The sequence below is a fragment of the Hemitrygon akajei genome, unplaced genomic scaffold (genome assembly GCF_048418815.1).
Source record: "Hemitrygon akajei unplaced genomic scaffold, sHemAka1.3 Scf000060, whole genome shotgun sequence".
NCBI lineage: Eukaryota > Metazoa > Chordata > Chondrichthyes > Myliobatiformes > Dasyatidae > Hemitrygon > Hemitrygon akajei.
The window spans coordinates 2,584,775-2,607,938 of record NW_027331946.1 but is presented as its reverse complement, the minus strand read 5'-3'; the positions used below and the strand labels follow the sequence as shown (position 1 = coordinate 2,607,938).

At 50.3% G+C, this 23,164-nt stretch overlaps 1 protein-coding gene across 1 annotated transcript in view; it reads right to left on the bottom strand.

Annotated features, from left to right (window-relative positions):
- Positions 1-6,622: 6,622 nt before the first annotated feature.
- Positions 6,623-23,164, bottom strand: part of LOC140721711 (NACHT, LRR and PYD domains-containing protein 12-like) — a 57,700-nt gene continuing 41,158 nt past the window's right edge. The window contains exons 6-12 of the mRNA XM_073036496.1: positions 12,988-13,074; positions 8,176-8,346; positions 7,850-8,020; positions 7,524-7,694; positions 7,198-7,368; positions 6,875-7,042; positions 6,623-6,710 (exon numbers count right to left, since the gene is read on the bottom strand). Coding sequence (XP_072892597.1) covers positions 6,623-6,710; positions 6,875-7,042; positions 7,198-7,368; positions 7,524-7,694; positions 7,850-8,020; positions 8,176-8,346; positions 12,988-13,074 — 1,027 coding nt within the window. The remainder of the gene's footprint in view (positions 6,711-6,874; positions 7,043-7,197; positions 7,369-7,523; positions 7,695-7,849; positions 8,021-8,175; positions 8,347-12,987; positions 13,075-23,164) is intronic.

Below are 23,164 nucleotides of genomic sequence, written 5' to 3'. Positions count from 1 at the left end.
TGATAGAGATATTTAAAATTATAGGGGGGTAGAGTTGACGTGGATAGGCTTTTTCCATTGAGAGTAGGGGAGATTCAGACAAGAGGACATGAGTTGAGAGTTAGGGGGCAAAAGTTTAGGGGCAACACGAGATGGAATTTCTTTACCCAGAGAGTGGTAGCAGCTTCCAGTAAAAGTGGTAGAGGCAGGTTCGATTTTGTCATTAAAAAAATGGACAGGAAAGGAATAGAGGGTTATGGATTGAGTGTAGGTCGGTGGGACTAGGTGAGAGTAAGCGTTCGGCACGGACTAGAAGAGCCGAGATGGCCAGTTTCCATGCATTAATTGTTATATGGTTATAAACCAAAACTTGGCGTGTTCCGTTAATCGAAGGCTAAAGTTCTCCGTCTCTCACCCCTCTCCCTCTTTCACCCCTCTCCGCCTCTCACCCTGTCCATGTCTCACTCTCTCTGTCTCTGCCCCTCTCTGTTTTCCACCCTTCTCTGCCTTCCCTGTCCGACCTCTCTCATCTCCTGCCTCTCACCTCTCTCTCCCCCATCTGACTCTCATGTCTCTCCCTCGATCAACTGTCCTCTGCCACCTCTCTTCATTCTCCCGCTTCCCTACCCCCATCTCTCTCCCACCCACCCCCTCTCTTCCTCACCCATTGCCCCCATTCTCTCCCTCCCCGTTTTGGTCTCCCCACCTCCGCCTACCCCAATACCCACTCTCCCTCACCCCTCTCCCATCCCCGGCCATTTCCACCCATGCCCCTCCCTCCCTCTCTCTCTCTCTCTCCTCTCTGTCTCTCACCCCATTTCTCTTTGTCTCCCCCCCCCCCACCCTCCACTCCTCTCTTTCCGTCTGGCTCTCTCCCACCTCCCATGCTCCCTCCGCCAAACACCGAATCTCGCAGAGGTTTGTCAGTGGGATCACGGTGATCTTGCTGGTCAACTGCCTGGTCTCGCTGGTGATGTCCGTCCTCACGGCCATCGCCAACTGCAGGGACCTCGAGTGCTGCGCCGCACAGCCTCCGGTGGTGAGTGGGATCTTCCTGTGCACGGGGGGTGCTGTGGGCGGCGAGGGATGGGGCATGGTGACAAGAGATGGGGGAGGTGAACAGCGTGGGGAGGGAACAAGAGAGTGGAGGGGTAGAGAGAGATGGGGGCAGAAAAGGAATAAAAGGGTGGGGAGAGGGGTGGAAAGAGGAGGATGGGTGGAGGGGGTGGAGACAGGAGGATAGGGTGGGGAGAGGGGAGGAGAGAGGAGGATAGGGTGGAGAGAGGATGATGGGGTGGGGAGAGGAGGATAGGGTGGAGGGGTGGAGAGAGGATAGGGTGGGAAGGGTGGAGAGGGGTGGAGAGAGGAGGATAGGGTGGGAAGAGGGGTGGAGAAAGGAGGATAGGGTGGAGAGGGGTGGAGAGAGGAGGATAGGGTGGAGAGGGGTGGAGAGAGGATGATGGGGTGGGGAGAGGAGGATCGGGTGGAGAGGGGTGGAGAGAGGATGATGGGGTGGGGAGAGGAGGATAGGGTGGGAAGAGGGGTGGAGAGAGGAGGATAGGGTGGACGGGGTGGAGAGAGGAGGATAGGGTGGGAAGAGGGGAGGAGGATTGGGTGGAGAGGGGTGGAGAGAGGATAGGGTGGGGAGAGGAGGATAGGGTGAGGAGAGAGAGGTGGGGGAAGAGATGGAGAGAGAAGAGGGGACAGAGGGGACTGAGAGGGTCTCATCTCCTCTCCTCACTTTATCTTTCTTCCCTCATCGATCTGACCCCTCCCTCTCCCCCACCCTGCAGAAAATGGTGGTGATCCACGCCAACCAGCCCGCACCGCCAGACCTCGCCTCCGTCTTCTCCGGCAAGCCGGCGCCCACTCCTGCCTTTGACGGGCCCCAGTGACGACACGTCCCCCTACTCTACGGGACAGCCTGAAGGATTCGGGCCGAACGATCTGAGGCTCAGCCCGAAAGAAAAGTCAAAGCAGGACTTTCGAGACTGAGGAGGGGAGGGGAGGGTAACGGTGCTAGCCTCTTCCCGTAGTCATATTCCTCCCCCGTGGGAACCCCGCAGTTCCATCTCCCTTGTTACGAGCCGCCCTCTCCCACCCTCGGCTCCCGTCACTCCTGAAACACTCCGCTCTCTGTCCCCTCGCTCTCCCCTCTATCACCGCCCATTTCACCCTGGCTGGTGGCCATTTTGTGATGGTTACCATTGACAACCGCTCTCCCCGCATCATAGAATGGGGCAAACCCTTTTCCTCACCTTCCACTCACTTCCCTCCCTGTTTATTCAATCTCAACTCCTCATCCCTCCTCTCCTTCCCCTCGGTGCCCGCTCTCACATCTCTCCATTTAACCTTCTGCCGACTGCCATTGTGTGACAGTCAGACCCTCCTTCCCACTCCCTCACACTCACCATCTTGTCACCCTCCTTCCCATCCCATTACTCGCAAACCCCTTCCCTACCTCCCCTCGCTCTCCTCTCCCCGCCATCTCGACGCTCTGCATCGTATGCTGGTTGGGGCTGCCATGTTGCGATGCCAATCTTCACCTCTCCTCATCGCCCTCTTTCTCTCTCTCTGTTACCCAGTGAGTCACTCCCGTACTCACCCCGTCACTCCTGACACCCTTTCCCCTCTCTGGCCCCTTGCCCTTTCTCCCGCCATCCACCACATTTTGGTGAACATTTTCTGATGGGAAATTTCGCTCCCCCACCCAATCCCTTCTCCCCCGTCCGTTGAGTGAGTCGCTCCCCTCTCCCTCGTTGAGACAATGAACCCCCCGACCCATCAGCCCTGACCGCGTCCCCGACCCCCGCTCCCCCCTTTCTCCTTCCCACGCCCCACTTTTTTGCTGCTCGTCTTATTTGTGAAGGAAATGTCACCACCCATTCATCCCCCACTATTGAAAACGTCACTCCCCCACACCCCACATCCTGTCCAATCAGACCACTCCCTCCCGTCCCATCACTTCCCCTCTCTCCCCGTCCCATCACTCCCGCTCCCTTCCAGTCGTTTCACTCCTCCTCACCCCGTCGTTGTCTTCTCCATGTCGGCCACCAGTTTGTGACAGGGACTTTCGCCCCTCCCCTCTCCGTCCCCTATTGAGTCAGTGACTTCGCCACGCTCACCGTCTCCTCAGTCCACTCCTCGTCCCGTCACTCCTCTTCCTCCCAAATCCCTCACCCCTCCTCCCCAAAACCAACATGTATATGTGTATGTGCGAATATCTGAGATATATACATTAGTTTATTCAATGACAACATTATTAGAATTAGAACATATATACAATATGGAAGACGATATAAAACACAAATTAAAATACTGTTATAACAATCAATAACAAACTCGATCCCGGGATTGTATCCATGGCACCGCATGTTCCTTCGCCATAGATTCTGAGTGTGACAGTGGTCATTGTAAGTCAGTGTCTCACTCCATCCATGGCGGCCACATTAACCAAGGATTCGCCCATTTTAAATCAGCGCGTCCCTCCCTCTCTTGTGCTCACTTCTACCAAAGCCGTCACTCCCTCCCCAGCGGCCATTTCCAGTGAAGCGTCGGACATCCCACCTCTCCCGGATATTGATAGCGGCTCCCTGACGCCCGCGAATTATATACAATATCCCGCAAATCGGTTTTTTTTTGAGAACGAGAGAGAGAGAGAATTGAATACTCTGCCATGGCAGAGTAAAAAAATATAAAACGTACTTCACCCCAGACTACACTAAAGTGTTCCCCTGCCTAATAGGGGTCAGGAATAATGACAGTGTCGCTCGCTGCCCTGTCTGCAACATTGGGTTTTCTATTGCACATGGGGGGTTAAATCACTGTTGAGGTGAGTTTAACGGGTGTCATTCGTTCATTAGCATAGCTAACGCTATTTAAACTAGCTGGCTAGCCGCTAAGGAGCTGCTCTATTGCAGACATCCCACCTCTCCCGGGAGTTCCGGGAGTCTCCCGCAAATTGATGGTGTCTGCTTCCCTGAAATGGGATTTTGCAGGGTGGGATTAATTGAGTGATGGAATGGTGCAGACGGAGCTTCACTGTGTGTTTGGCATTGCAAATGTGTGATGGGACCGTGTGGAGGGAGATTTACTTTGTGTCTGACCCCGGGAGTGTGTGATGGGACGGTGTGGAGGGAAATTCACTCTGTGTCTGACCCCGGGAGTGTGTGATGGGACGGTGTGGAGGGAGATTGTCTCTGTGTCTGACCCCGGGAGTGTGTGATGGGACGGTGTGGAGGGAGATTCACTCTGTGTCTGACCCCGGGAGTGTGTGATGGGACGGTGTGGAGGAAGATTCACTCTGTGTCTGACCCCGGGAGTGTGTGATGTGACGGTGTGGAGGGAGATTCACTCTGTGTCTGACCCCGGGAGTGTGTGTGATGGGACGGTGTGGAGGGAGATTCACTCTGTGTCTGACTCCGGGAGTGTGTGATGGGACGGTGTGGAGGGAAATTCACTCTGTGTCTGACCCCGTGAGAGTGTGTGATGGGACGGTGTGGAGGGAAATTCACTCTGTGTCTGACCCCGGGAGTGTGTGATGGGACGGTGTGGAGGGAGATTCACTCTGTGTCTGACCCCGGGAGTGTGTGATGGGACGGTGTGGAGGGAGATTCACTCTGTGTCTGACCCAGGGAGTGTGTGATGGGACGGTGCGGAGGGAGATTCACTGTGTCTGACCCAGGGAGTGTGTGATGGGACGGTGCGGAGGGAGATTCACTGTGTCTGACCCCGGGAGTGTGTGATGGGACGGTGTGGAGGGAAATTCACTCTGTGTCTGACCCCGGGAGTGTGTGATGGGACGATGTGGAGGGAAATTCACTCTGTGTCTGACACCGGGAATGTGTGACGGGACGATGTGGAGGGAGATTCACTCTGTGTCTGACCCCGGGAGTGTGTGATGGGACGGTACAGAGGGAGATTCACTCTGTGTCTGACCCCGGGAGTGTGTGATGGGATGGTGTGGAGGGAGATTCACACTGCGTCTGACCCCGGGAGTGTGTGATGGGACGGTGTGGAGGGAGATTCACTCTGTGTCTGACCCCGGGAGTGTGTGATGGGACGGTGTGGAGGGAGATTCACTCTGTGTCTGACCCCGGGAGTGTGTGATGGGACGGTGTGGAGGGAGATTCACTCTGTGTCTTCCCGTTGAGTCAGTGACTTCGCCACGCTCACCGTCTCATCAGTCCACTCCTCGTCCCATCACTCCTCTTCCTCCCAAACCCCTCACCCCTCCTCCCCAAAACCCACATGTATATGTGTGTGTGCGAATATCTGAGATATATACATTAGTTTAATAAATGACAACATTATTAGAATTAAAACATATATACAATACCCAAGACTATATAAAACACAAATTAAAATGCTGTTATTACAATCAATAACACACACGATCCCGGGATTGTATCCATGGGCACCGCATGTTCCTTCGCCATAGATTCTGTGTGTGACAGTGGCCATTGTAAGTCAGTGTCTCACTCCATCCCTGGCGGACACATTAACCAAGGATTCGCCCATTTTAAATCAGCGCGTCCCTCCCTCTCTTGTGCTCACTTCTACCAAAGCTGTCACTCCCTCCCCAGCGGCCATTTCCAGTGAAGCGTCGGACAACCCACCTCTCCCGGGAGTTCCGGGAGTCTCCCGCATATTGATGGTGCCTGCTTCCCTGAAATGAGATTTTGCAGGGTGGGATTAATTGAGTGATGGAATGGTGCAGACGGAGCTTCACTGTGTGTTTGGCATTGCAAGTGTGTGATGGGACGGTGTGGAGGGAAATTCACTCTGTGTCAGGTCCTGGGCGTGAGTAAATTTACAAATGTAAATTAAACAATGTGTGAGCTGCTGACGTGCGGGAATAAATAAGCTGCTCCCGACTCACTCACAGTCACACACAATTAACTGACCGGCGACAACGAGTGACCGGTTGAATAATCAGTCCCGTTTCTCACCGTCACTCTGCATCGGGGAACCTATGATTATAAAATCACACTTCAGTCCACTGTGGCCGGGATGTTAATCAAGGCTGTTCACAAGTCTCCAAACAAATCCACGGTGAGTTTGCAGTTCCCTGCCTCCGTATCCCTCCCCCCCCCCCCCGTCCCAGCCTCTCTTTCTCTCCTTCGCCCTTCTCTCTCTCCCCTTCAGGCTTCTCTCTCTCTCTTCTTCCCACTCTCCCTCCACCCCTCTGTCTCCTCCCCTGCCTCTCTCTCTCTCTCTCTCTCTCTCTTTGTCAATTTAACATCATTATATCGGCCAGACTACCGAATGCACCGTCCTCAGAAAAGGGAGCAAAAGGATTCTCTCCCGGGATAATCCGACCCCGGGACACCGGTGTCCCAGACTGAGCCACGGACCCCCGGGCTCTTCCTGTCTGAGTAATTCCCCGGGGTGTCACGTGGGGAGTCTCGAACACGCACTTCCGGCGGAAGCTGCCCCGCCGGACAGCAGGCGGAAACACGTCACTGCGGGACCGCTGCGAGCGACGCACACAGCGCGAGGCCCGAGTTGGTTCCGTTAAAACCGTTGGGAATCAGCCCTGGCGCGCGGCCGTTAAAGGTAAGGGCGGGAGTTAAAGGGGGAGGGCGGGGAGTCGGCCAAATGTCCCCATCCCGCGGGCGGGGATGTTCACACATTCAGATGTTCACACGATCACCTTCAGTCCGGGTCTGAGTTCCTCCAGAGACCCCAGTTCCTTCATCCCGGTCTCACTGAACCGATTCCCCCACAGCCTGAAACAGATGGGAGAATAAAGATGAAATAAACGGATTAAACAACAGTGTCAGTAACAGGGGACTGGGGTTAATGTTTCAACAACACTCACAGACAAATATCACCAGAAAACCCGCGGATCCGCTGATATTTTATCACATTGAACATTAACACAAACACTCACCAGATCAGCTCCAGACTCGGGATGGTCAGTATGAGGCGGCGGAGAGCGGGGACAGATCCGTCTGTCAGAGAGTTGAATCCCAGGCTCAGCACCGTCAGTGATGGGTTTGTACTGAGAGCGGAGGCGAGATCCTCGGCACCAGAATCTGTGAGATCGACATTGTACAGCCTGGAGATGAGAGAGAGTGAGGGTGAAGGACACAGAGAGACAGGAGACGGTACAAATCCCCAGTGTTTATCAGTAACACAATTACTGATCGCATTAATGTTCAGTGTCAGACACCCAGTGACTGTAACCACAATCTCCCACAGTCTGGTACTTACCACAGTCTCTGTATTTTACACTCCGGGTTCCTCAGAGCTGCAGACACCAGTTTCACTCCTGAATCCCCCAGTTTATTATAACTCAGGTCCAGCTCCGTCAGTGATGGGTTTGTCCTGAGAGCGGAGACGAGATCCTCGGCACCAGAATCTGTGAGATCGACATTGTTCAGCCTGGAGATGAGAGAGAGTGAGGGTGAAGGACACAGAGAGACAGGAGACGGTACAAATCCCCAGTGTTTATCAGTAACACCATTACTGATCACATTAATGTTCAGTGTCAGACACCCAGTGACTGTAAACACAATCTCCCACAGTCTGGTACTTACTCCAGTTTCTGTATTTTACACTCCGGGTTCATCAGAGCCGCAGACACCAGTTTCACTCCTGAATCTCCCAGTTTATTACCACTCAGGTCCAGATCCGTCAGTGATGGTTTTGTACTGAGAGCGGAGACGAGATCCTCGGCCCCAGAATCTGTGAGACCGACCTTGTCAAGCCTGGAGATGAGAGAGAGTGAGGGTGAAGGACACAGAGAGACAGGAGACGGTACAAATCCCCAGTGTTTATCAGTAACACCATTACTGATCACATTAATGTTCAGTGTCAGACACCCAGTGACTGTAAACACAATCTCCCACAGTCTGGTACTTACCGCAGTTTCTGTATTTTACACTCCGGGTTCCTCAGAGCCGCAGACACCAGTTTCACTCCTGAATCTCCCAATTTATTAACACTCAGGTCCAGATCCGTCAGTGATGGGTTTGTACTGAGAGCGGAGACGAGATCCTCGGCACCAGAATCTGTGAGACTGACATCCCTCAGCCTGGAGATGAGAGAGAGTGAGGGTGAAGGACACAGAGAGACAGGAGACGGTACAAATCCCCAGTGTTTATCAGTAACACAATTACTGATCACATTAATGTTCAGTGTCAGACACCCAGTGACTGTAAACACAATCTCCCACAGTCTGGTACTTACCGCAGTTTCTGTATTTTACACTCCGGGTTCCTCAGAGCCGCAGACACCAGTTTCACTCCTGAATCTCCCAATTTATTAACACTCAGGTCCAGATCCGTCAGTGATGGGTTTGTACTGAGAGCGGAGGCGAGATCCTCGACACCAGAATCTGTGAGACCGACACCCATCAGCCTGGAGATGAGAGAGAGTGAGGGTGAAGGACACAGAGAGACAGGAGACGGTACAAATCCCCAGTGTTTATCAGTAACACAATTACTGATTTTTTTTCTTCAGCACGACTGTGCAAGTCGGCCAGTGAGAAGAGCGAGAAGAGTTTAAAATGAAGACAGATTTACAGAGCGAGCGTCAGAGGAGCGGGAGACAGAGTAGGAAGGCTTTGGATCGACGGGGCTTCGGCGATAAAGGGTCGAGGCGAGGTAGGTTATCTGTTTACAATACAGACAGAGAGTATGTGTGTGAGGCTGGTTTTCTGTGCTCGGTGTCAGATGTGGGAGATCCTGGAGACTCCCAGCCTCCCGGACGGCAACATCTGCACCCGTTGTGTCGAGCTGCAGCTCCTTAGGGACCGAGTTAGGGAACTGGAGATGCAGCTCGATGACCTTCGTCTGGTCAGGGAGAGCAAGGAAGTGATAGAGAGGAGTTACAGGCAGGTGGTCACACCGGGGCCACGGGAGACTGAGGAAGTGGGTCACAGTCAGGAGAGGGAAGGGCAATAAGCAGATACTAGAGAGTACCCCTGTGGCTGTACCCCTTGACAATAAATACCCCTGTTCGAGTACTGCCGGAGGGGGGTGGCCTACGGGTTGGGGAGCATCAGTGTCAGTGCCTCTGGCACAGAGTCTGGCCCTGTGGCTCAGGAGGGCAGGGAAAGGAAGAGGAAGGCAGCAGAGATAGGGGACTATAGTTAGGGGATCAGACAAATGATTCTGTGGTGGCAGGAAGGAAACTCGGATGGTAGTTTGCCTCATAGGTGCCAGGGTATGGGATGTTTCTGATCACGTCCAAGATATCCTGCGGTGAGAGGGAGAACAGCCAGAGGTCGTGGTACATATTGGTACAAGTGACATAGGAAAAGGGAAGAGGTCCTGAAAGTAGACTACAGGGAGTTAGGAAGGAAGTTGAGAAGCAGGACCTCAGAGGTAGTAATCTCGGAATTACTGCCTGTGCCAGGTGACAGTGAGAATAAGATTAGGATGAGGTGGAGGATAAACGCATTGACTGAGGGATTGGAGCAGGAGGCAGGGATTCAGATTTCTGGATCATTGGGACCTCTTTTGTGGCAGGTGTGACCTGTACAAAAAGGATGGGTTGCATTTGAATCCCTGGAGGACCAATATCCTGGCAGGAAGGTTTGCTAAGGCTACTGGGGAGAGTTTAAACAAGAATTGCTGGGGGGAGGGAACCAAATTGATGTGATGGAGGAGAGGGAGGTTGGCTCACAAATAGAGAGAATTTGGAGACAGTGTGAAAGGGAGGATACGCGGGTGATAGAGAAGGGAGGCACTCAGTCCGATGGTTTGAGATGTCTCCATTTTAATGCAAGGAGTATGATGAATAAAACGGATGAGCTTAGAGCGTGGATCAGCTCTCGGAGCTATGATGTGGTGGCCATTACAGAGACTAGGATGGTGCAGGGGCAGGAATGGTTACTTCGAGTGCCAGGATTTAATTGTTTCAGAAAGGACAGGGAGGGAGGCAAAAGAGGTGGGGACGTGGCACTGTTGATCAGAGATAGTGTCATGGCTACAGAAAAGGAGGACACTACGGCATCTCTGGGTGGAAGTTAGGAACAGGAAGGGGTCAATAACACTACTGGGTGTTTTGTATAGACCACCCAACAGTAACAGGGACATCGAGGAGCAGATAGGGAGACAGATTCTGGAAAGGAGTTTTAATAACAGGGTTGTTGAGGTGTGAGATTTTAATTTCCCAAATATTGATTGGTATCTCCCTAGAGTGAGGGGTTTAGATGGAGCGGAGTTTGTTAGGTGTGTTCAGGAAGGTTTTCTGACACAATATGTAGATAAGCCTACAAGAGGAGAGGTTATACTTGATCTGCTATTGGGAAATGAACCTGGTCAGGTGTCAGGTCTCTCAGTGGGAGAGCATTTTGGAGATAGTGATCACAATTTTGTCTCTTTTACCACACCTTTAGAGAGGTATGGGTCAGTTAAGTTAGGGAAACCTTTAATTGGAGAAAGGGGAACTATGGGGCTATCAGGTTGGAACTTGTAAGCATGAATTGGAAACAGATGTTGTCAGAGAATAGTACCAAAGCAATGTAGAAAATGTTCAAGGGATATTTACATGGGGTTCTGAGAAGGTGCGTTCCAATGAGACATGGAAAGGATGGTAGGGGACAAGATCTGTGATGTACAAAGGCTGTTGTAAATCTAGTCAAGAAGAAAAGAAGAGCTTACAAAAGGTTCAAAAACGAGGTAGTGATATGAATCTGGAAGATTATAAGGCTAGCAGGAAGGAGCTTAAGAATGAAATCAGGAGAGCTGGAAGGGGCCATGAGAAGGCCTTGGCGGACAGGATTAAGGAAAACCCTAAAGCATTCTGCAAGTATGTGAAGAGCAAGAGGATAAGACGTGACAGAATAGGACGAATCAAGTGTGACAATGGAAAAGAGCGTATTGAACCGGAGGAAATAGCGGAGATATTTAATGAACCATTTGCTTCAGTATTCATGATGGAAAAGGATCTTGGCAATTGTAGGGATGACTTGCAGTGGACTGAAAAGTTTGAGAATGTAGATATTAAGAAATATGTGGTGGAGCTTTTGGAAAGTATCAAGTTGGATAAGTCACCGCGACCGGAAAAGGTGTACACCAGGCGACTGTTGGAAGCGAGGGAAGAGATTGCTGAGCCTCTGGCGATGATCTTTGCATCATCAATGAGGACATGAGAGTTTCCGGAGGATTGGAGGGTTGCGAATGTCGTTCACTTATTCAAGAAAGGGAGTAGGGTTAGCCCAGGAAATTATAGACCAGTGAGTCTTACTTCAGTGGTTGGTAAGTTGATGGAGAAGATCCTGAGAGGTAGGATTTATGAACAGCTGGAGAGGCAAAATATGATTAGGAATAGTCAGCATGGCTTTGTCAAAGGCAGGTTGTGCCTTACGAGTCTGAATGCTTTTGTTGAGGATGTGACTAAACACATTGATGAAGGAAGGAAGAAGATGCAGTGTATATTGATTTCAGCAAGGCATTTGATAAGGTACACCATGCAAGACTTATTGAGAAAGTAAGGAGGCATGGGATCCAAGGGGACATTGCTTTGTGGATCCAGAACTGGCTTGCCCACAGAAGGCAAAGAGTGGTTGTAGACGGGTCATATTCTGCATGGAGGCCGGTGACCAGTGGAGTGCCTCAGGGATCTGTTCTGGGACCCCAAGTCTTTGTGATTTTTATAAATGACCTGGATGAGGAAGTGGAGGGTAGGGTTAGTAAATATGATGATGACACAAAGCTTGGGGGTGTTGTGAATAGTGTGGAGGGCTGTCAGAGTTTACAATGGGACATTGATAGGATGCAAAACTGGGCTGAGAAGTGGCAGATGGAGTTCAACCCAAATAAGTGTGAAGTGGTTTACTTTGGTAGGTCAAATATGATGGCAGAATATAATATTAATGGTAAGACTCTTAGCAGTGTGGAGGATCAGAGGGATCTTGGGGTCCGAGAACATAGGACACTCAAAGATGCTATGCAGGTTGACTCTGTAGTTAAAAGGGCGTACAGTGTATTAGCCTTCATCAGTCGTGGGATTGAGTTTAAGAATCGAGAGGTAATGTTTAACAGTTGAGAGATTATGAGGGGGGATAGATCGAGTTGACGTGGATAGACTTTTTCCATTGAGAGTAGGGGAGATTCAAACAAAAGGACATGATTTGAGAGTTAGGAGGCAAAAGTTTAAGGGTAACACGAGGGGGAATTTCTTTACTCAGAGAGTGGTAGCTGTGTGGAGCGAGCTTCCAGTAGAAGTGGTAGAGGCAGGTTGGGTATTGTCATTTAAAGTAAAATTGGATAGGTATATGGACAGGAAAGGAAAGGAGGATTATGGGCTGAGTGCCGGTCAGTGGGACTAGGTGAGAGTAAGCGTTCGGCACAGACTAGAAGGGCTGAGATGGCCTGTTTCCGTGCTGTAATTGTTATATGGTTATATGTTGCAGCTATACAGGACCCTGGTCAGACCCTACTTGGAATACTGTGCTCAATTCTGGTCGCCTCACTATAGGAAGGACGTGGAAACCATAGAAAGGGTGCAGAGGAGATTTACAAGGATGTTGCCTGGATTGTGGTGCACGCCTTATGAGAATAGGTTGAGTGAACTTGGCCTTTTCTCTTGGAGTGACGGAGGATGAGAGGTGATTTGGTAGAGATGTACATGATAATGAGAGGCATTGATCATGTAGATAGTCAGAGGCTTTTCCCCTGGGCTGAACTGGCTAACATGAGAGGGCATAGTTTTAAGGTGCTTGGAAGTAGGTACAGAGGAGATGTCAGGGGTAAGTTTTTTTACACAGAGAGTGGTGAGTGCGTGGAATGGGCTGCTGGCGGCGGTGGTGGAGACGGAAACGATCGGATCTTTTAACTCCAGGAAGGCTACATGGAGCTTAGAAACATGGAGGGCTATGGGTAAAACTGAGGTAATTCTAAAGTAGAAACATGTTCGGCACAGCGTTGTGGGCCGAAGGGCCTGTATTGTGCTGTAGATTTTCTATGTTTCTTTGTTTCTACTGATCACATTAATGTTCAGTGTCAGACACCCAGTGACTGTAAACACAATCTCCCACAGTCTGGTACTTACACCAGTTGCTGTATTTTACACTCCGGGTTCCTCAGAGCCGCAGACACCAGTTTCACTCCTGAATCTCCCAGGTCATTCCCCCCAAATCTAAACACAAAGAGACAGATTGATGAACAAAGTGATTCAAACCGTGGGTCTAGGGAAATTTCTCTCACTTGGATATTTCTGGAAACATTAAACCCTTCAGTAAATCACTGATCGGAGTTCCCATCACTATCAATGTCCCTCACTGACCAGCTCCAGCGTATTCACCAAATGTCGGTAATTTAGTCTGTCGGTGTGACTCTGTAAACTCCACATATTCTGTCCCATTCCCCGATGGCTAAACAAAATGTTCCTGACAGAAAAGCAGAAATGTCAATGGGACACAGTGAAATAGACCCACCCGAGCTAAAGGGATGGGGAAGAGAGATCCCACAAGAAGAGTGGGGGATGGGGGAGAGAGATCCCGCAGGAGGAAGGGGAATGGGGGAGAGGGATCCCATAGGATGAAGGGGGATGGGGGAGAGAGATCCCACAGGAGGAAGGGAGATGGGGAAGAGAGATCCCACAGGAGGAAGGGGGATGGGGAAGAGAGATCCCACAGGAGGGGGGATGTGGTAGAGAGATCCCACATGTGGAAGGGGGAAGGGGAAGTGATAGATCCCTGAAGAGGAAGGAAGATGTGGAAGGGAGACCCACAAGAAGGGTGGGGTATGACAACAGAAGCCCCACAGAAGAAAGGTGGATGGGGAATAGAGATCCCACAGGAGGAAGGGGGATGGGGAAGGGAGATCCCACAGGTGGAAGGGGGACGGGGAAGAGAGATCCCACAGGAGGAGGGGGGATGGGGAAGTGAGATCCCACAGGAGGAAGGGGGACGGGGAAGAGAGATCCCACAGGAGGAAGGGGGATGGGGAAGTGAGATCCCACAGGAGGAAGGGGGATGGGGAAGAGAGATCCCACAGGAGGAAGGGGGACAGGGAAGGGACATCCCACAGGAGGAAGGGGGACGGGGAAGGGACATTGCACAGGAGGAAGGTCGAAGGGGAAGGGAGATCTCACAGGTAGATTGCTACCCATGCCCCGTGCTAGTGAGGCTAGAAATAGGAAGATAATGCAGCTAAATACGTGGCTGAGGGGATGGTGCATGAGGGAGGGGTTCATGTTTCTGGACAATTGGGCTTTCTTCCAGAAGAGGTGCGGCCAGTTCGAATTGGACAGTTTGCACCTGAACTGGAGGGGACTAACATCCTTGCCGGTAGGTTAGGCAAGTTCTGCTCAGGGGGTTTTAAACCAGATTGTAAGCGGAGGGTGCAGTGTGTTAGAGCTGATAGTGATGTGGAGGAGGATACGGGTCATGTGAGGACTGCTTGTATAGACAGATATCAAATGTTTGTACATGATAGAAATGTTCTCAGGTACATCTATTTCCATACGAGGAGTATTGTAGGTAAGGCAGATGAGTTTAGGTCGTGGATTGGAACATGATCATATCGACATCATTGCTATTAGTAAGACTTGGTTGCAGGAGGGGCAGGACTAATAACTATATAAACATATAACAATTACAGCACGGAAACAGGCCATTTCGGCCCTTCTAGTCCGTGCCGAATGCTTACACTCACCTAGTCCCACTGACCCGTACTCAGCCCATAACCCTCCATTCCTTTCCTGTCCATATACCTATGCAATTTTACTTTAAATGACAATACTGAACCTGCCTCTACCACTTCTACTGGAAGCTCGCTCCACACAGCGACCACTCTCTGAGTAAAGAAATTACCCGTTATATTACCCTTAAATGTTTGCCCCCTAACTCTCAACTGATGTCCTCTTGTTTGAATCTCCACTATTCTCAATGGAAAAAGCCTATCCACATCAACTCTATCTATCTCCCTCATAAGTTTAAATACCTCTATCGTCCCCCCTCAACCTTCTATGCTCCAAAGAATAAAGACCTAACTTGTTCAATCTTTCTGTGTAACTTAGGTGCTGAAACCCAGGTAACATTCTAGTAAATCTTCTCTGTACTCTCTCTATTTTATTGACATCTTTCCTATAATTCGGTGACCAGAACTGTACACAATACTCCAAATTTGGCCTTACCAATGCCTTGTAGAATTTTAACATTACATCCCAACTCCTATACTCAATGCTCTGATTTATAAAGGCCAACATACCAAAAGCTTTCTTCACCACCCTATCCACATGAGATTCCACCTTCAGGGAACTATGCACCATTATTCCTAGATCACCCTGTTCTACTGCATTCTTCAATGCCCTACAATTTACCATGTATGTCCTATTTGGATTATTCCTACTAAAATGCAGTACCTCACACTTATCAGCATTAAACTCCATCTGCCATCGTTCAGCCCACTCCTCTAACAGTTCTAAATCTCTCTGCAAACTTTTAAAACCTACTTCATTATCCACAACGCCACCTACCTTAGTATCATCTGCATACTTACCAATCCAATTTACCACCCCATCATCATGATCATTAATGTATATGAGAAACAACATTAGACCCAGTACAGATCCCTGAGGCCCACCACTTGTCACCGGCCTCCAACCTGACAGTTATCCACCACTACTCTCTGGCATCTCCCATCCAGACACTGTTGAATCCATTTTACTGCTTCAGTATTAATACCTAACGATCAAATCTTCCTTATTAACCTTCTGTGCGGAACCTTGTTAAGGGACTTAATGAAGTCCATATAGACAACATCCACTGCTTTACCCTCGTCAACTTTACTCGTAACCTCTTCAAAAAATTCAATAAGGTATGTCAAACATGACCTTTCACGCACAAATCCATGATGACTTTTCCTAATCAGACCCTGTCTATCCAGATAATTATATATACCATCTCTAAGAATACCTTCCATTAATTTACCCACCACTGACGTCAAACTGGCAGGCCTATAATTGCTAGGTTTACTCTGGGAACCCTTTTTAAACAATGGAACCACATGAGCAATATGCCAATCCTCCGGCACCATCCCCGTTTCTAATAACATTTGATATATTTCTGTCAGAGCCCCTGCTCTTTCTACACTAACGTCCCTCATGGTCCTAGAGAATATCCTGTCAGGCTCCGGAGATTTATCCACTTTTATATTCCTTAAAAGCGCCAGCTTCATGTTCTGGGTTTCCGTTGTTTCAGACGTGATAGGGGTGAAGGATGAAAGGGGGAGGAGTGGCATTACTAGTCAGGGAGAATATCACAGCTGTGCGTAGACGGGACAGCCCGGAGGGCTCGTCTACAGAGGCCATATGGGTGGAGCTGAGGAACGGGGAAAGTGCGACCACACGAATAGGGTTGTATTATAGACCGCCCAATAGACAGAGAGAATTGGAGGAGCAAATCTGTAGAGAGTTAGCAGACCGATGTAAGAAACAGAAAGTTGTAATCGTAGAGGATTTTAAATTTCCACATATTGACGGGGACTCCCACTCTGAGAAAGGGTTAGATGGCGTGGAGTTTGTCAAATGTGTTCAGGAAAGTTTTCTAAATCAATATATTGAGGTACCAACGAGAGAGGGTGCAGTACCTGATCTCCTATTAGCGAACCAGACAGGTCAGGTGACAGAAGTATATGTAAGCAAACATTTTGGGTCCAGTGACCATAATGTCATTAGTTTCAAGATAATTATGGATAAGGATAGGACTGGTCCACCAGTTAAGGTTCTGAATTGGAGAAGGGCCAATTTTGTGGAAATGAGAGAGGATCTGGGAAGAGTGGGTTGGGATAAGTTGTTTTCTGGCAAGGATGTGTTCAGTAAGTGGAACGCCTTCAAGGGTGAAATTTTGAGAGTGCAGAGTTTGCATGTTCCTGCCAGGATTAAAGGCAAAGTTAACAGGCATAGGGAACCTTGGTTTACAAGTGATATTGGTGATCTGGTTAAGTAGGTGTTTCGCAGGTATAGGCAACAAGGAACAAATGAGATACTTGAAGAGTATAGAAAATGTAAGGGAATACTAAAGAAGGAAATCAGGAAGACAAAAAGAAGACATGAGGTTGCTTTGGCAGATAATGTGAAGGTAAACCCAAAGGGTTTCTTCAAGTATATTGAGAGTAAAAGGATAGTAAAGGACAAAATTGGTCGCCTAGAAGATCAGAGTGGTCGTCTATGTGCGGAGCCTCACGAGATGGGGGAGATCATAAACAGGTTTTTTGCGTCAGTGTTTACACAGGAAACTGGCATAGCGGATATGGAATTAAGGCAAACAAACAGTAGTGTCATGGAACATATAGAGATTAAAGAGGAGGAGCTGCTTGCTGCATAACAGTGAGTAAAGGTCGATAAATCCCCCGGGCCTGACATGATATCTCCTCGGACCTTGAGAGAGACTAGTGTAGAAATTGCAGGGGCCCTGGCAGAAATATTTAAAATGTCCTCAGCCACGGGTGCGGTGCCGGAGGATTGGAGGGTAGTTCATGTAGTTCTGTTGTTTGAAAAAGGCTCCAAAAGTACACCAGGTAATTACAGGCCAGTAAGCCTGACATCACTAGTAGGTAAGTTATCAGAAGGTGTTCTGAGAGATCGGATATACAAGGATTTGGACAGCCAAGGGCTGATAAAAGATAGTCAACATGGCTTTGTGTGTGGTAGATCAAGTTTAATGAATCTTGTAGTGTTTTTCGAGGAGGTTACCAAGAATGCATATGAAGGAAAGGCTGTGGATGTTGTCTGCATGAACTTTAGTAAGGCCTTTGACAAGGTCCCACACATAAAAGGTCAGTTCAGAAGGTTCAGACAGTAGGTATCCATGGAGAGGTTGTACACTGGATTCGAATTGGCTGTGTGGGAGACAATAGAGAGTGGTAGTGGATGATTGCTTCTCAGACTGGAGGCCTGTGACTAGTGGTGGGTCTCAGGGATCTGTGCTGGGACCATTGTTGTTTGTTGTCTATATCAATGATCTAGATGATAATGTGATAAATTGGATCAGCAGGTTTGCTGATGACACTAAGATGGAGGCGTTGTGGACAGTGAGGAAGGCTTTGAAAGCTTGCAGAGGGATCTGGACCAACTGGAAAAATAGGCCAGAAAATGACAGATGGAATTTAGAACATATGACATATAACCATATAACAATTACAGCACGGAAACAAGCCATCTCGGCCCTTCTTGTCTGTGCCGAACGCTTACTCTCACCTAGTCCCACTGACCGGCACTCAGCCCATAACCCCCCATTCCATTCCTTTCCTGTCCATATTACTATCCAATATTTTTAAAATAACAAAATTGAACCCGCCTCTACCACTTCTACTGGAAGCTCGTTCCACACAGCTACCACTCTCTGAGTAAAGAAGATCTCCCTTGTGATACCCCTAAACTTTTGTCCTTTCACTCTCAACTCATTCCCTCTTGTTCGAATCTCCCCTACTCTGAATGGAAAAAAGACTATCCATGTCAACTCTATCTATCCCCCTCATAATTTTAAATACCTCTATCAAGTCCCCCCTCAACCTTCTACGCTCCAAAGAATAAAGACCTAACTTATTCATTAGGTGCTGAAACCCAGGTAGTATTCTAGTAAATTTACTTAGAACTCTCTCTATTTTGTTGACATCTTTCCTATAATTCGGTCACCAGAACTGTACACAATACTACAAATTTGGCCTTATTAATGCCTTGTACAATTTTAACATTACATCCCAACTCCTATACTCAATGCTCTGATTTATAATGGCCAGTATACCAAAAGGTTTCTTCACCACCCTATCCACATGAGATTCCACCTTCAGGGAACTATGCACCATTATTCTTAGATCACTCTGTTCTGCTGCATTCCTCAATGCCCTACCATTTACCATGAATGTCCTTTTTGGATTATTCCTACCAAAATGTATCACCTCACAAATATCAACATTAAACACCATCTGCCATCTTTCAGCCCACTCTTCTAACTGGCCTAAATCTTTGAACAACAAGCTTTGAAAACCTTCATTATCCACAACGTCACCTATCTTAGTACTATCTGCATACTTACTAATCCAATTTACCATTCCATCATCCAGATCATTAATGTATATGACAAACAACATTGGACCCAGTACAGATCCCTGAGGCACACCACCAGTCATCACTTTATTGCAGACAAGTGTAAGGTGTTGCATTTTGGAAAGACAGATCAAGGTAGGACATAGACAGTAAATGGTGGGGCACTGAGGAGTGTGGAGGAACAAAGGGATCTGGGAGTTCAGATACATAATTCCCTGAAAGTGGCGTCACAGGTAGACAGGGTTGTAAAGAAGGCTTTTGGCATCCTGGCATTCATAAGTCAAAGTACTGAGTATAGGAGTTGGAATATTATGGTGAGGTTGTAAAGGACATTGGTGAGGTCAAATTTGGAGTATTGTGTGCAGTTCTGGTCACTGAACTATAGGAAGGATATCAGTATGGTTGAAAGAATGCAAAGAAGATTTACTAGGATGTTGCCGGGTCTTCAGGAGTTGAGTTACAGGGAAAGATTGAACAGATTACGACTTTATTCCTTGGAGCGCAGAAGAATGCGGGGGGAATTCAAAGAGGTTGACAAAACTCTGAGGGGTATAGACAGGGTAAATGAGAATAGGCTCTTTCCACATACATTAGGAGAGATAAATTACAGGAGGACTTGGCTTCAGGGTGAAAGGGGAAAGGTTTCGGGGGAAAATCTTCACTGAGAGAGTGGTGAGAGTGTGGAACGAGCTGCCATCCGATGTGGAAAATGTGGACTCACTCTTAAGCTTTAAGAATAAATTGGATAGATACATGGATGGGGGCGGTCTGGAGGGTTATGGACTGGGACAAGCGGAATAAAGTTTTGGCACAGAGCAGAAGGGCCAGATGGCTTGTTTTCTGTGCGCTGGTGTTTTATGATTCTATGAAGGGCTGTGGGGTGGAGAGTTCACTCAGGCGTAAGGGCGAATGGGAAGAGAGCTCCCACAGGCGGAAGGGAAATGGGGAAGAGAGACCCCACAGGAGGATGTGGGAAGGGGAAGAGAGATCCCACAGGAGGAAAGAGGAAGGGGAAAAGCGATCCCACCGGAGGAAGGGGGATGGGGAAGAGAGATCGCATAGGAGGAAGGGAGATGGGGAAGAGAGATCACACAGGAGGACGGGGGATGGGGAAGGGAGATCCCACTGGAGGATGGGGGATGGGGAAGAGAGATCCCACAGGAGGAAGGGGGATGGGGAAGAGAGATCCCACTGGAGGATGGGGGAAGAAGAATAGATATCCCACAGGAGGAAGGTGATGGGGAAGGGAGATCCCATAGGAGGATGGGGGATGGGGAAGAGAGATCCCACAGGAGGAAGGTGATGGGGAAGGGAGATCACACAGGAGGACGGTGGATGGGGAAGGGAGATCCCACTGGAGGATGGGGGATGGGGAAGGGAGATCCCACAGGAGGAAGGGGGATGGGGAAGAGAGATCCCACTGGAGGATGGGGGAAGGGGAATAGAGATCCCACAGGAGGAAAGTGATGGGGAAGGGAGATCCAACAGGAGGAAGGGGGAAGGGGAATAGAGATCCCACAGGAGGAAGGTGATGGGGAAGAGAGATCCCACAGGAGGAAGGGGGAAGGGGAATAGAGATCCCACAGAAGGAAGGTGATGGGGAAGGGAGATCCAACAGCAGGAAGTTGTTGCGGAAGAAAGCCCAGAGGAGGAAGCGGAATGTGGAAAAGATGTCCAACAGAAGGAAGAGGATGGGAAAGAGAGTACCCAGAGGAACAAAGCTGGTGGGGAAGATAAATCTGACAGGAAAGAGACATTACATAGCAGGAAGGGGGGTGGGGAAAAGAGATCCCACAGGAAGAAAGGGAGAGGGGAAGATAAATCCCACAGGAAGGAAGGAGCATGGGGAAGAGAGATCTGATAGGAAGGGGGGGGACGTGGAAGAGAGATCATACAGGAGGATGGCGGATGACTAGGAGAGATACCTCAGGAAGTGGGGACATGGAACAGAGGAACCACAGGAGGAATAGGAGTGGGGAAGAGAGATCCCACAGGAGGAAGGGGGATGGGGAAGAGAGATCCCACAGGAGGAAGGGGGATGGGGAAGAGAGACCTCACAGGACGAACGGGGATGGGGAAGAGAGACCACACAGGAGGAAGGGGGATGGGGAAAAGCGATCCCACCGGAGGAAGGGGGATGGGGAAGAGATATCCCACAGGAGGAAGGGGATGGGGTAAAGCGATCCCACCGGAGGAAGGGGGATGGGGAAGAGATATCCCACAGGAGGAAGGGGATGGGGAAAAGCGATCTCACAGGAGGAAGGGGGATGGGGAAGAGAGACCTCACAGGACGAAGGGGGATGGGGAAGAGAGACCACACAGGAGGAAGGGGGATGGGGAAAAGCGATCCCACCGGAGGAAGGGGGATGGGGAAGAGAGATCCCACAGGAGGAAGGGGATGGGGAAGAGAGATCTCACAGGAGGAAGGGGGATGGGGAAGAGAGACCTCACAGGACGAAGGGGGATGGGGAAGAGAGACCACACAGGAGGAAGGGGGATGGGGAAAAGCGATCCCACCGGAGGAAGGGGGATGGGGAAGAGAGATCCCACAGGAGGAAGGGGGATGGGGAAGAGAGACCCCACAGGAGGAAGGGGGATGGGGAAAAGCGATCCCACCGGAGGAAGGGGGATGGGGAAGAGAGATCCCACAGGAGGAAGGGGGATGGGGAAGAGAGATCCCACAGGAGGAAGGGGAATGGGGAAGAGAGACCCCACGGTAGGAAGGGGGTTGGTGAAAAGCGATCCCACCAGAGGAAGAGGGATGGGGAAGAGTGATCCCACCGGAGGAAGGGGGATGGGGAAGAGAGATCCCACAGGAGGAAGGGGGATGGGGAAGAGAGATCCCACAGGAGGAAGGGGAATGGGGAAGAGATACCTCACAGGATGAAGGGGGATGGGGAAGAGAGACCCCACAGGAGGAAGGGGGATGGGGAAAAGTGATCCCACCGCAGGAAGGGGGATGGGGAAGAGAGATCCCACAGGAGGAAGGGGGATGGGGAAGAGAGACCCCACAGGAGGAAGGGGGATGGGGAAAAGCGATCCCACCGGAGGAAGGGGGATGGGGAAGAGAGATGCCACAGGAGGAAGGGGGATGGGGAAGAGAGACCCCACAGGAGGAAGGGGGATGGGGAAAAGCGATCCCACAGGAGGAAGGGGGATGGGGAAGAGAGACCCCACCGGAGGAAAGGGGATGGGGAAGAGAGACCCCACAGGAGTAAGGGGGATGGGGAAGAGAGATCTCACAGGAGGGAGATGGGGAAGGGATGTCCCACAGGAGGATGTGGGAAGGGGAAGAGAGAACTCGCAGGGTGAAAGGGGATGGGGAAGAGAGATCCCACAGCAGGAAGGGGGATGGGGAAGAGAGACCCCACAGGAGGAAGGGGGATGGGGGAGAGAGATCCCACAGGAGGAAGGGGGATAGGGAAGAGAGATCCCACAGGAGGAAGGGGGATGGGGAAGAGAGACCTCACAGGATGAAGGGGGATGGTGAAGAGAGATCCCACAGGAGGAAGGGGGATGGGGAAGAGAGACCCCACCGGAGGAAAGGGGATGGGGAAGGAGACCCCACAGGAGTAAGGGGGATGGGGAAGAGAGATCTCACAGGAGGGAGATGGGGAAAGAGACCCCACAGGAGGATGTGGGAAGGGGAAGAGAGAACTCGCAGGGTGAAAGGGGATGGGGTAGAGAGATCCCACAGGAGGAAGGGGGATGGGGAAGAAAGACCCCACAGGAGGAAGGGGGATGGGGAAAAGCGATCCCACCGGAGGAAGGGGTATGGGGAAGAGAGATCCCACAGGAGGAAGGGGGATGGGGAAGAGAGACCCCACCGGAGGAAAGGGGATGGGGAAGAGAGACCCCACAGGAGTAAGGGGGATGGGGAAGAGAGATCTCACAGGAGGGAGATGGGGAAGGGATGTTCCACAGGAGGATGTGGGAAGGGGAAGAGAGACCCCACAGGAGTAAGGGGGATGGCGAAGAGAGATCCCACAGGAAGAAGGGGATGGTGAAGGGAGGTCCCATGGGAGGAAGGGGAGAGAAGAGAGAGGGATTAAACAGGATGAAGGGGGAAGGGGTTGAGAGATCGGCCAGGAGGAGGGATGTGGAAGAGATGTCCCGCAGGAGGAGGGGGGTGTGAAAGAGAGATCCCACAGGATGAAGGGGGATGGGGATTAGGGAA